The 13266-nt window shown below is 39.8% G+C and overlaps 2 protein-coding genes across 2 annotated transcripts; one reads left to right on the forward strand and one right to left on the reverse strand.

Annotated features, from left to right (window-relative positions):
- Nucleotides 1-423: 423 nt before the first annotated feature.
- On the reverse strand, nt 424-1413 carry LOC137388558 (uncharacterized). The gene has a single exon (XM_068075041.1). It carries the CDS (start codon nt 1411-1413, stop codon nt 424-426), a length of 990 nt encoding a protein of 329 aa, XP_067931142.1.
- Nucleotides 1414-2716: 1303 nt separating this feature from the next.
- Nucleotides 2717-6181, forward strand: LOC137388559 (uncharacterized). The gene is made up of 5 exons (XM_068075042.1): nt 2717-2768; nt 3633-3714; nt 3781-4679; nt 4769-5549; nt 5878-6181. The coding sequence occupies exons 1-5, from the start codon at nt 2717-2719 to the stop codon at nt 6179-6181; spliced, it is 2118 nt and encodes a 705-aa protein (XP_067931143.1).
- Nucleotides 6182-13266: the final 7085 nt, after the last annotated feature.

Genomic DNA, 13266 nt, shown 5'->3' on the forward strand with positions numbered 1-13266 from the left:
AAGCAATCTCATTCTTGCATCATGATTTATGCGCGCTTCTACATTGTCTGAGCCGCAGCCTATCACTACGATGTCATCAGCTACACAGACTACACCATCTACACCTTGCAGTGCACGATGAAGTTTTTTCTGAAATATCTCGGAAGAAACTTTCAGGCCAAACGGCAGACGCAGCCATTTATAACGACCAAAAGGTGTGTTCATGTATGTCAGTAGAGATGATTCTTCATCAAGATTCACATGCCAGTATCCAGCCTTCAAGTCTACTACAAAGAACAGTCGAGCATTTTGGAACTGTGGAAGTACATCCTCCAATGTGGGCGTAAGGTAAGATTCCCTCTGCAACGCTTTATTTAATCTCTATGGGTCTATGCATATCCTCAGCTTGCTATTGGGCTTCTTTGCCACTACCATGTTGCGTTCCTAAGGAGTGAGTTTATCCACAGCCTCAATTACCCTTTTCTTCACCATAGCATCTAGTTCAGCTTTAACCTCTGTGTGTATAACATGTGGCACGCGGCGCACTGGTGAGGCATGTGGTCTGGCTTCTTCTGCCACTTTCAAGTGCTGAACACCAGGTAGAGAACCTAACTTGTCGTCGAAAGCACCTGGAAATTCTTTTAAGATGTCAATCTGACCGCCCGTATTTATAGCATTGATATCTCCTTGGTTAATGGTTATTATGCCCATTGCCACAGAGGTTCTTAAGCCTAAAATGAGTGATCGTTCTTTGTCTACAATATGAAACGTCACTTTGTACTTTTTGTTGTTTTTGAGATTACGAACCATTATCCTAGCGGTACCCAAGACTGTCTGCACATCGTTGGTCCATGAAGTTAGTATTGTTTTGTCTGCTGTGATTGGTACCCCCTGTGGTAACATATCCTGTCTCAAGACATTGACAGTCGAGCCACTGTCTATCTGAAACTTGGCCTCTGCGCCTAAGTCTATCAAAACCAAGCATTCAAAAACCTTTTGAGAGCTGCTTTTTGTTGTGATCTGGTCTATTGATTCACGATCACTAGTCTCCCTTGCTATTGCATGTGTCGATGCATGCGCACCAGCTTTTTTTTTAAGACAGACAGCTTCAAAATGAATTTCTGCCTTGCAAAAATTGCAAATCTTGCCGAAAGCTTTGCAAGATTCCTTCCTGGCAGCATGCAGTCTGCCACAGTATTTGCAGTCCACCGACCTAGTGGCCGATTTTGTGTCCTTAAAGGAACGATGACTTTTCTTTGAGATTTCATTCACATTAACTGCCTCCTCTGCTTGTCTCTTTTGAAGAGTAGTAGTAGCACGTTCCTCACTCTTACATAGCTTTATTACAGACTCAAGTGTTTGCTCAGTAGAAGCCAGCAGTTTTCTTCTTGGGTCATTGTTTTGAATGCCTAACACAAGTCTGTTGCGCAGCATTCTATTCTTTAACTCTTCAAAGTTGCACACTTTTTCCAGACAGCGCAGTCTTGTCGAAAGCGTCGAAATCCTCTCCCTACTGCTGGTCAGCAGTACCAAACACAAAGTCATGGTACATTTTATTCTTTGTTCTAACACAATGTGACTCAAGAATATCTAGTATTTGTGTAACAGTTGTGTGTTCTTTCCCACTAGATTCTACTAGCTTTACTGCGGGTTCACCAACTGTGTATAGTAACAATGCAGAACGGTGGTCCTCGTCTTCCTTGCTTAATTTACTTACTATAGCATATCTCTCCCATTGTTTCTTGAACACCTGAAAAGCTTCTTCACGATGTTCATCTAACAACAGTGCATTAAGAGGGTCAAACCTGCGAGCCATAGCTTAGTGTAAGTCTTCTAGATCTTCTGTGATTAGATTTTTTATTTTTTTATTTTCATTAGTTTAAATTAGCATCGTACTCGTTTGCATCAGGATGGTGGTAGTATATTCAGTGGGCTATTACCAGTTCACTTCAGACACCATGTTGCGTCTTACCTGCTTGCGTTATGTAGAATGTGTATGCAGTATATGTGTGACTATGAAAATCGTAATGATAAAAACCTGGCCAGTCTAAATCCCTAAATAAATACTCTAATTGTCAAGTTTCCGTTTTTATCGAGCATTGACTTTTTACGCATGTGCTAAGCATAGTCTATATTGGCGTCAGTAATAGTGTGGCACAACAGCTTATATACCCACCTTGAGACAACCGCGTCCTTGACCACTCGTAACTTCTCGTAACTTCTCGTAACTACCTGTAACTACCATGACCTCGGACATTAGCGTAGCCCGCTGCCCAACAACCCGATTATACAACAAAGAGCATGTCAAGTTTGATACAAATCAAAGTTTTTAGGTTCCTACAGAAAAACGGACGCCGGTTACGGTCCTTCAAAGTTGCTAGACGAGGATGACAACTCAGTTTCTTTCATTTTTTAGGTATTTGGGAATCCAATATCTTAGAAACCATTTCAATGATGCCATTCATTTTTTAAGGTTTAACATTCCTACATGTCTTCTACAAGTTTCTAAACTTTACTCACCTCCTAGATGCTCTTGCTGGAGGTCAGAGGTCTAGTCTGGTGGCCACAGGAAATTTTTGTGTAGTTTTTTTGCCAAAGTGGCATGACAATGGGGTATAACGGATTTTAGGTTCAATGGATAGAATAAAGCATCTCATAACTTTTTTACTATACCTACCAGAATTTTTCTTGTCAAGCAGTGATTATTTGCCATTAAAAGATGGGTAAAAGTACATAAATGAGATTTCTCTTGCGCCATGCGCAGCTAGCCAAATCAGCCAATCAGCTAGGTAAACATAAATCTATGCATTTGTTTAATACGGGGCGTATTTGCTTTCACCGATAACATTTGTGCCATTAGTCTGTTTCCGCTGTTCCCTGTTAGAAACTGCCGTTTATGTTGGTTAGTACTAGCGCAAATTTAGTATCTTCTATTTAAATTGATTACCACAGCTAGCTATTATCGGTTACATAATTCATTATAATCAAGTTTTACATGCTAAGAAGTCAACAAAGCTTTACTAACGGAAAAAAAGTGATAATCCAAAGTTTTTATGAGATGTAGAGCACCATCTACAAACAGTCAGATCGCAACTCGCAGTGTTAGTCGTATTTAAATGCACCACTGAATGCTTGAGGAAGAATGCTTGTGGGTCAAAATAACTAAGAGCTTATCAAGTTGCAAAGAGTCTCAAACCCCTAAAAAAAGAACTAAGGTGAGATGATAGCAAACTCATTTACTTAACATTTATGATTAATTAATCAAAGATTAAATGCATTGCTTTATTGAAAATCTTGCGTTTCATTCACTGTTTACTGTAGTCAGTTGGATCAATGAGTGATAGGTGTTGATTATAATGAATCAAACTCTCATGTCAAACTACTCTCTGTAATAGGCATTGTTGCTGTGTTTTAGACACTCAGTGTTTCATACACTCAATAGCTTAATTCACTTTGTTTAATATTTAGGCTAAGACAGTAGCACTACATAACATTATAAGCTACTTATATTATTGGGCTTCATAAATAGAATACCTAGATTGGGCATTTTTTTAATAAACCAGTAATACAGGACTATTTTTAATATAGCATGCTGCTGCTGATTTTTATCTAGACTTAGCTCGCCTTGTGATATCATCAACTCGGCTCGCTAGAACTCCGCCTTGACCGGAAACGGGAAAGAAGCGAGACCGCTGGGAGAAAACCTCTCATCGCTCTCTTACGACTAGAAGCTCGGTAAGTGTTAACGTGTTTGTTTTGTCTCCTGCTAAGTAGCTACTTGTTAAAGACCCACTGAACTAGATTAGCCTTAGTTCGGCAGCTGTCAGCAGATTCAAGCCAGTATGCTCTCGGTGCCGTGCTATTACAGCAGACCGAGCTGAATACTTGGCAACCAGTCAAATACGCTTCACGCAAATTGACTGAGGTCGAAACTAGGTATGCAATGGTCGAAAAAGAAGCGCTGGCAGTCACATGGGCCTGCGAAAAATTTGATTATTACCTAGTAGGTCGATATTTTGAGGTAGAGACAGACCACAAACCTTTAGTCTCCATCCTTGGTGACAAAGATCTGTCTAAGCTACCTGTGCGGGTAAAACGGTTTAAAATGAAGATGATGAGGTACGGGTATTCAATTTTTCATACCCCAGGACCTCAAATTTACTTAGCAGACACACTGAGTCGGCCTAGCGCCGCTAGCAGTGAAAATGTAGGTCACTGTTCTGCAGTGGAACAGTACGTCGAGACACAGGTTGCAGAGATGCTAGACCCGTGTAGGCGAACTAAGTTGTTTGACGCCACTCGGCAAGACACAACATCCAGAAAATGTTTGGAATACCTTGCGAAAGGGTGGCCAGACAAAAAGAAATTGGATGCAGAGCTCGCTAAGTTGTATGGTAGTCATGATACGATTACGTCATACCAGGGTCTAATTCTGTTTAAAGGCAGAATTTACATTCCGAGTGAGTTGAGGCCCATTTACCTGGCACGGTTCCATGAAAGCCATCAAGGGATCGAAAAGATGCGAGTAAAAATCAGGCAATTCACTTGGTGGCCCTCAATGAGTGGTGATATAGACCAATATGTCTCTCGATGTAATGTCTGTAATAGACACTGTTCTATCAAACACCAGCCCATGGAGCATGCTCAGCTTCCTGAAGCTCCTTGGTTGGAAAATGGGTGTGATGTTATGGAACATCAAGGTAACTTGTACCTAGTCAATATGGATTATTACTCCAGATGGATTGAAGTACCCCGGATTCAAGCTCAGACTTCTTGTCTTGTAATCCAGGCAATGGAGCCGGTGTTTGCCAGGCTGGGGTGCCAATATTAGTCGGGAGTGATAACGGACCATGTTTTGCTAGCCAGGAATATCACAACTTTGCGCAAGTATGGGGTTTCCAAATAGCCACCAGCAGCCCAAGGTATGCCCCATTCAATGGACTAGCAGAACGGGCAGTCAAAACCGTCAAACGGTTGTGGGACATGTCAACGGACAAGGACAAATCACTCCTTGATTACCGATCAACACCACTCAAATCGGGTTACTCCCTGAGCGAGTTAATGTTTGCTAGATCGATCAGGACAACGTCGGGAAAACCTGTTCCCCGAGTTGTAGACTACGATCTATTTGAACATAAAGAACTCGAAGCCAAAGAGGCTAAGCGTGAGAAATGGAACGCTAAACACAGGGCTAAGCCTCTGTCAGACATCCTACCGGGGCAGCGGGAATGGGTTAATGCTCCATCCAATGTCGGTAAGGAAGGGGTTGTAGTCCGGGCGGACAGCTCTCCGGAGAGCTATTGGGTTCGCATAGGACAGAGCGACCTTCATCGCAACCGTAAGCATTTATTTGTGCTTTCTGACTCTGATTGTAGAGAGGATAACTATTTTTTCATACAGCCTACCAGTGTGGTGAATGCCGAAGAGGCTGCCGTGAGTAAAAGGGTCATAGATAGACAAGCTTTTCCCACTTTACTAACCCCTAGGGTGCCTAATTCTACTACCCCCGCTTCGATTAGAGATAACACTGGTAATGGGGAGGACTTCAATAGACGACGAGGCTCACGCCAGTAGTGATAACACTTATAACAGTGGCACTAATGCTTGGGGGGACGGTATCTGCAGCAATGGTGGTTACAATAACACGCTACCTGTTAACCTGAGCCTAACTGATAGTGTAGAAAGTGATTTAGCTTAAGATACCTTATTTTCTGACCGCTTAACAGAGGGTGAGGCTTTGCCTGACAGACCTGCAGAAGCGGGACAAACCAGTAGTAGCAGCCGGGTTGCAAACCCCGTCGCTCAGACTGGTGACAGAGTGACCAGAAGTGGTCGGACTGTCAAGACAAAGAGGCACGATGGATTCCTCTATTATAAATAGTGTTCTCCTTTTTGTAGATTACTAATTCTTACTACATTGATTCAATATTATGAAGTGTCCCAATACACACTGCAAGGAGTCAAGAGACCACTTGGGGAAGGACTGCCCAAGATGCTGGAGATGTGGGGAGACCTCCCACGCAACCGACCGGTGCACCCGCCTCAGGTGCAAGAAGTGCAGGCAGGAGGGTCACGAGAGGAAACGGTGCCCCTGCATAGTCTGCAATATGTGTGGGGAAAAGGGCCACACATTAGAGGTCTGCCGGAACGCGTCGAGAAGGAGAGGAGGAAAGCCCTTCAGGCCTTCAGTACCTGCAAGTAATCCTTCAAAAATGGGACAGGCCTCAGGCCAACGAAAGGTGGAAAAACGGGAGGAAGGTGGGAGCAGGCGGCACACGACATCCCGTACCCCGTACAACCCACCCGTAGCCAGACAGACTGCGAGTGTCACCAATGTCTTCACCTTGGAAGACATCCAAGCAATGATCAGGGGGGACTCAGGTCCCCAGACTGATTTTGAGGGAGACCTGCGGACCCTCAGAGAAGAACGTACTGCACTAAAAAAGCGGTACAACACGGAAATGAAAGAGCTGGGGAGACGGGAGAATGAGCTTCACGCAAAGAGGCAGGGGCATGAGAGAATTTGCCCTCTTTGGGAAGTCCTAGCCTCGGCTGGCTCCCCTGGTCCCTGAGTAGCTCCCCAGACACCCGCGTCTCAGAAATAGCATGGCGGCATAGCTACCGCCATGCCACCGCCGTCCCCTGCCAAGAACAGCAGCAAGGCATTTAGTGGAGACTCCAACGATGGAAGAGACCACCTCAAAATAGAAAGTCTTCCGTTGGAAGGAAGCGGCTCCACGTCCTCCGTCACAGCCGGAGACCCCGCGACAGTAGATCGCGCTGAACAGGCGACTGTGGCCGGAAACCTGCTTGCAGGAGACCATGCTGAACAGGCGACTTCGGCCGGAAACCTGTCCACAGGAGACCGCGCTGAACCAACCAACGCAGCCAGAGACATTTCTCTAGAAGGAGACTGTGCGGGAGAGAGAGAGGATATGGACACTGCCAACGAGGATCTGTTGCTCCGTCCAGGAGAAAGCGCGGTGTGATCTTCACAAGGTGGGAAGTCACGTCGGAGAGATTCCAGACTCTCGGCGACATTTGGAGAGATCCTAGACTCTCAACCCTTTTAAAGTAGTTCCCAGGCTCCCTTTCCAAAACCTCGCATTTCCAAGGATACCCAGAGTACCAAAGCGCCCTAGAAGCAAAGTAGAATTACCAGGCTCTACTCACAGAGACACCAGACTCTGGGGGAAACCCATGTTTACCCATGTGCACTTGAGAGTGCAGAAGAACAGCAAGTAGTTGCCTACAGGCTATACAGGCTGCTGAGGGTTTGGCCTCACGGGATCTCCCAGAATCCACTGAACACCCCCTGTTAAAGATCGGCATCCACCAAACAAAAGGAGATGTGATATCATCGACTCAGCTCGCTAGAACTCCGGCTTGACCAGAAACGAGAAAGACGCGATACCGCTGGGAGAAAACCTCTCATCGCTCTCTTACGACTAGAAGCTCAGTGAGTATTAACGTGTTTATTTTGTCTCCTGCTAAGTAGCTACTTGTTAAGGACCCACTGAACTAGATTAGCCTTAGTTCACAGCCTATTTACAAAATTGGAGACTGTATTGCTCTTTGAAACGTCAAAACAATATCAACACAAAGTGTAGTACTTTCATGCAACTGTATGATTGTTATTTAACTGATGGTTTGGTTAGTTTTAAGTTACTATAATTATTGTGTCATGCAGAACTTATCAGTACTGTATTATTGTGTTATTACACTATATTCTGGTGTATTGTATTATGATAACTGTATTATGTTGTATTGAACTGATTTAAATTGTGTTATAGGATTGATATGTTGCATTATGTTGTGTGATATTATATATATTAAAGAATAGAGAAAGCATAATATTATTATGCATTATTAGTTATCTTGAGGTGTTGACTGATGTTCTAAAAAAAGAATCAAGGAGATTGACCACCTAGAAGCTGAGATATAGACAGCCAAACACAGGTCTACCTAATAAAGAATCAGAGGAATACCCTTCGAAAATCCCGAAAACTGTGACATATAAAATCGACTTAATGGTCATGTGCCGGAGTTGCGCACCCTTACCGCCGTTACTTATAATGATTGTTTTGGCTACGAGATGTGAAACGCTTCTCGCGATAGTAAATAATTTACATACTAGCTCTGGTTTCTCAGGAAAATCATCCAAACATTGTGTGGTAAAGGCATTTGCCCACAACCCCTCGCCATGATTTTTTAAAGCAGAAGAGCAGATTTTGACTATTGTGCTTCAAATTTTAACTCGATATCCACGGATATGCTCCGAAGATCATCTGTTCAACGAACGGCGCATGTATAGTCTTTATGCGATATCCGCGATTGCAGTTTGTTTAGAATACGAAATAGAAATGGGACTTTTTGTTCCTTCATCATTTTTCTACTGTATATCTACTGTAGCATTCAGTTGATTTTCATGATTATCGTCACTATTAACAGACTGGAAGTTCACTACAGCCATAATCTTAAAAAGACTAACTTGACCGTGCTGCTCTTGCTATAAGAAAAGAAAACGATAACTTTTGCTTTGATTTTTCTATTGATCTGTTATCCTATCTATGATTATTTTTTATGATTTATATAATATTCATAATGCATATTATACAAAATAATAATATAACTGCGTATAGAATAAATGATGTAACTAATATAATTTGTAGAAAATTCCAAATGATAACCGAGATTGATGATTGATTTAATTGATTCTATTTATTAGCTATAGTTACAAAATCTGAACAACGCTAAAGATGAGTCTGAATAGGGAAGCTAAGTAGGAGAACAACAAAACTGAGCTGAACTAGCAAGATAGCGAAATGTTGCGAAATAATAGATGCGTGTAATTATTTTATGCTAAAACTAATCTACATGTCAGAGGGACTGGTTCGGAATTCTAGGAGCGATGATTGTTAGGCCCAATTTGATTGTTCTATACTTCTAGGGATTAAACCAATTAAAACGCCGTGATTGTTATAGGAGAGCGCATTAGTTGGCTTAATTGACCAATGACACACAAGTCGATTTCATACGTCATATATTGATGATCACCAAAACACTTTTGTTTTTTGGTAGACCTGTGTTTGGCTGGCTATATCTCAGCTTCTGGTTGGTCAATCTCCTTGATTCTTTTTTAGAACATCAGTCAACACCTCAAGATGAATAATAAAGCATAATAATATTATGCTTTCTCTATTCTTTAATACATATTTTGTTGTAATTTAATCAATTGTATTATCTTGTATTGTTATAGCGCTCACATATCAATTATTACCTTACAGAAGTATGCAATTTATGAGTTAACTAAGTATTGTTGTGGTTAAAGCTAAAGGGGGTAAATCTATTACTTTTATGTAGGGCTATGCACATTGCGTACTCGTTCAAATCAGTCTTGTATCTCTTCCTGTTTTCAAGTTTTAAGTTTATTGCTACATGCTTTGATAGATCGTTTTTCGGGTAAGTTATGATCGATAAATATTGCGCCATAAATGTATGTCAGCTCTTATATGTCTATATGATCATTTTTTATTTTGAACTCATTGTCTGCAATGGATGTGATTTTTTACATTGTAGTCGGCCGCCAGGGACTCAATATGACGAACATTTCTCGCCATCACCTTTATCACTAATCTGCCAGAAACCCTCTTCATACTCATTACATTAATACCTGTACAACTACTGATTGAGAGGTTATACTGTATACTTCATTGGGTACACTGGTTGTGACGCAGAAAAACTAACGAATATAATGTAAACTTAATCTTTTAAATGAAATTATTATATTGCTGGGCAGCACGTGACAGGCATAAAATATTTATTATGCTTATCTTAGTACTTTCCCTTGGTACATGTTATTTCTTTTTTATTTAACTGACATTTATATGCAAAATTTCTGGCTTTGCTTTAAATTTATTGTACTAGTAGCATGTTAAAACCATGCAGTATTTTGAAACTATGTATGGTTGAAATGTTGAATGTAACCGGTATGATGGAATGTATGGTGCAGTATGTTTGATGACAACCAACTTTCTCAATAATTAATTAACATCATGTCTTTGTATGGGTATCTTAGTACTATGTATGATTATTATATAGCATGTTTACCAAAGTACACATTCTGTTTATCATGATACATCAAAAGCTGTTAATTGATTCTAGAAAGCATATTGCAAAGTATTTAATAAAACTATTACATATTTGTAATCTTAAAGCTCATCATCACCATCTAATTGAATACCATCCAGAATCTCGTCAGTCGTTTCATTATTGCACTCTACACAGCCGCATAGACTTGTGCAAACTCTTTTTGCATGAGCAACTGGTCCATTGGACAAGCTGCCTAGGAATAGCTCTTTGCCCATTAGGAAAGCATTGCCCAGAAATCTCATCATCGTCTTTACTCCAGACATAGATTGTGGGATCTGGGGGCAGCGTTAATGGTTGATCTTCCCACTGCTGTATTGCTGCTCAGTAATTGACCCTCATTAAAAGCTGACGACGGTGGAAGGTTTTTTTTCATAGGATGCCCTTGATTGACCATGACGTAAATGTTGGTCTACGGCTCTGATTTGCTAGTTTGACTGATTGCACATGGTTTAAGAAAAAATTTATTTTTGTATAACTACTCACCATTTAATGGTCAATTACTCTTAGCTTATCAACTAAAATAGTGGAAGGAAACTAAATTAATAATGAATAAGTTAGAAATAAATAAATTAAAAGTGTCAAGCTACCATAGATTCCATCTTCTGCCACCTGTTGACACGATAATGTTCTGTGGCCACCAGACCAGTCGTCAAAATTAAATTCAGAGCTGAAATTACAAAATTGAGCTATTTTTAAACTCATATTTGAATGATGAAGGTACAAAGGCCAGAAAGTAAATGCTTTTCTATAACTTTTGGTGTTTTTCAAAATAAAAAAATATCAATTTGAAAAAAATTGCGGATTTAAAAGCGCAAGCGATCAATTTTCAAGATGGCCGCCGACACCATCTGGTAAATTGTATCATCTTTGTCACTGGATTTCACGACGTTCGCACGAAAAAGATGGTCAACAAAGCATGTGTCCTACATAATGCATATGTGCTGATTTCAATTCTGGCATAATCATTCTTGCTTTCCTGCTATAAAATAGTCCAATTCATGATTAACAATTGACTATTTTAAATAGTAAATTTTAGTTGCGCAACATAGTAATTATATCAAAAAAATCCAATATGGTTATGTATTTCTATAAAAGAGCTCGTAAACTAACAGTTTCATGTGTTGCTTATTTTATTTCTTTTTTTGTAATCTGTTTATCTTTGCTGAATCATATATAAATCGATAACGTACCTGGTTTGTCAGTCTTTCCTGAATTTCTTGATCAAGTTTGTAGTCACGGTGGTGATTGGTTGTCTGTAGAATCACCAGCATGAGCACATGTTGAATAGGAACATACAGTTTATCTGGTCTGATAGGATATTTGACTACAGCTGAAGTAACTTTTGGGTGAAGAGAATTGATTTTGAAGCCCTGCTCGTTGATGTTTATTTCAAGAACTGATCCAATATACCACTTGTTGTCATATTTGTAGGCCATTATATTACCCTGTTTAACACGGGTACTGAATTGTGATAATGACACCGTCACCTGATGTCCAACAGCCAATAAGGCTAGCAGCACTTGCCTCAAAACAATGATGACTCCGCGAACCAGCCACAGGAATGGCACATTCTCTGATTCTTTCCTCTTGAAGTGTACAGCATTTAGCGATGTCTACATTGTCATACCATAAAATTAGTACAGACTTTATGTTCTCTGGAGTTTAAGTATAAACTAATATTTTACAGCAGCGCCTATGCCGTCACATGCAGACTTGCCATGAGAGGTTACAAAGTAATGCCATTTGGCAGAAATCCCAAAGTCTAGTGTGTGATACATCAGGTTGCAGAAGCTCTTATATGATTTATACTGTCCAGTGCAGCCGTCTGTAAAGTAGTGTACCATGTCAATCTCTGGTATCATCGATCTCAGTCTAGGTATAAAGTCTCTAATAATTGTGTATACAGCGAGATGGTCATGCTGCATATGATCACTGATATAACAATAGGAAATAATTATGTAAGATTTTACTTTCAGAGGACTTATAATATTCCACAATCGGGTGCAGTGTTGCTTGTTGCTTCGTTCTTAGTTCAGGATGCTAATCAATCATTCTATAGGAACTATCAAATATATATATAGTGACATCACTATATACATAGTGACTGGAAACATAGCTGATGGCCTCTTGTGATTTTGACTTTATGTTGAGTAAAAAATTGCTCCCTTGAGCAATCTAAGAGAAGTAAAAATGAATAATGTTTAAACTTCAAACGCAATAGTCAAATTACATTGTATTTTTCAATTTTTTTTTTTTTTTTTGAAACATTCTATGTTTCAAAAACGCAAGATGAAAAAATAACGATAATGAAACAAATCTTAAAAACTTATATATAAAAGAAGTTCATAAGAAGTTATAAATGTAATGAGAAAATGTAATTGGTTAGGTTTAGAAGGAGAGATGTGTAAGCTAATACACAAATCAGCACTGACAGGAACTTTTGTGACACAAATCTTTGATGGCCTTGGCCTTATTCGTCTGTTGACAAAAGGAAATTGCGCTTGTTAAAAAACTGTATTGATATTAAAATAAACGTTTCATAACAAATTGAAAAATATTCATACAAACATAGATGTTTGAATTTTAACTTGAATAAATAACGTAAAAGGTTATTTAAATGAACAAATATTTTGTTTGTACCTTGTATTTAATGATTGTGGAAAACAAGGTAACCAAATCACAAAAAAAAAACATAATGTAGCTGGGAAAAGTCTTCTGAGCAGCTGGAATAAATTAGTAGCAAACTAAATGTAGAGGTAAAATAAATAGCCAGTATGTAAACATCGAAATGTCGATTAAACACATGTAGTTTGGTAACATATATAATCAGTACTTAAATCGCCATATATTCAGTTTGAGATAAATTATTAGCTGTAACGAAAAAAGATGAATAAGCATCGAATTGCATATACTCAGGTCCTGAAACATTTCTGAACAGGAACATCGTAACTCGTGGACGCAAGGCTAAAGTAATTAACGCTCGCATGGTGTATCCGTTATACGAAAACGTCTCAGATCACTATGGTGTTCTAACTCGGTGGTAAAACTTCAGGATAAATAACTTGGTGGTACATTCGTTGTGAGTTCCAACCCATGAGAGTGTGGAATATAATTTAATAGAGCGCAGAATTTAAT

The sequence above is a fragment of the Watersipora subatra genome, chromosome 2 (genome assembly GCF_963576615.1).
Source record: "Watersipora subatra chromosome 2, tzWatSuba1.1, whole genome shotgun sequence".
Taxonomy (NCBI): Eukaryota; Metazoa; Bryozoa; class Gymnolaemata; order Cheilostomatida; family Watersiporidae; genus Watersipora; species Watersipora subatra.

Bases quoted from the DNA above. Each gene is read 5' to 3' on its own strand.
- LOC137388558 (XM_068075041.1), bottom strand. From the start codon at position 1,413: ATGCTGCGCAACAGACTTGTGTTAGGCATTCAAAACAATGACCCAAGA.
- LOC137388559 (XM_068075042.1), top strand. From the start codon at position 2,717: ATGAGATTTCTCTTGCGCCATGCGCAGCTAGCCAAATCAGCCAATCAG. The intron at 2,769-3,632 runs GTAAACATAAAT...TCGGCTCGCTAG, and splicing joins CAAATCAGCCAATCAGCTAG to AACTCCGCCTTGACCGGAAA. The intron at 4,680-4,768 runs GTAACTTGTACC...CTTGTAATCCAG, and splicing joins TGATGTTATGGAACATCAAG to GCAATGGAGCCGGTGTTTGC.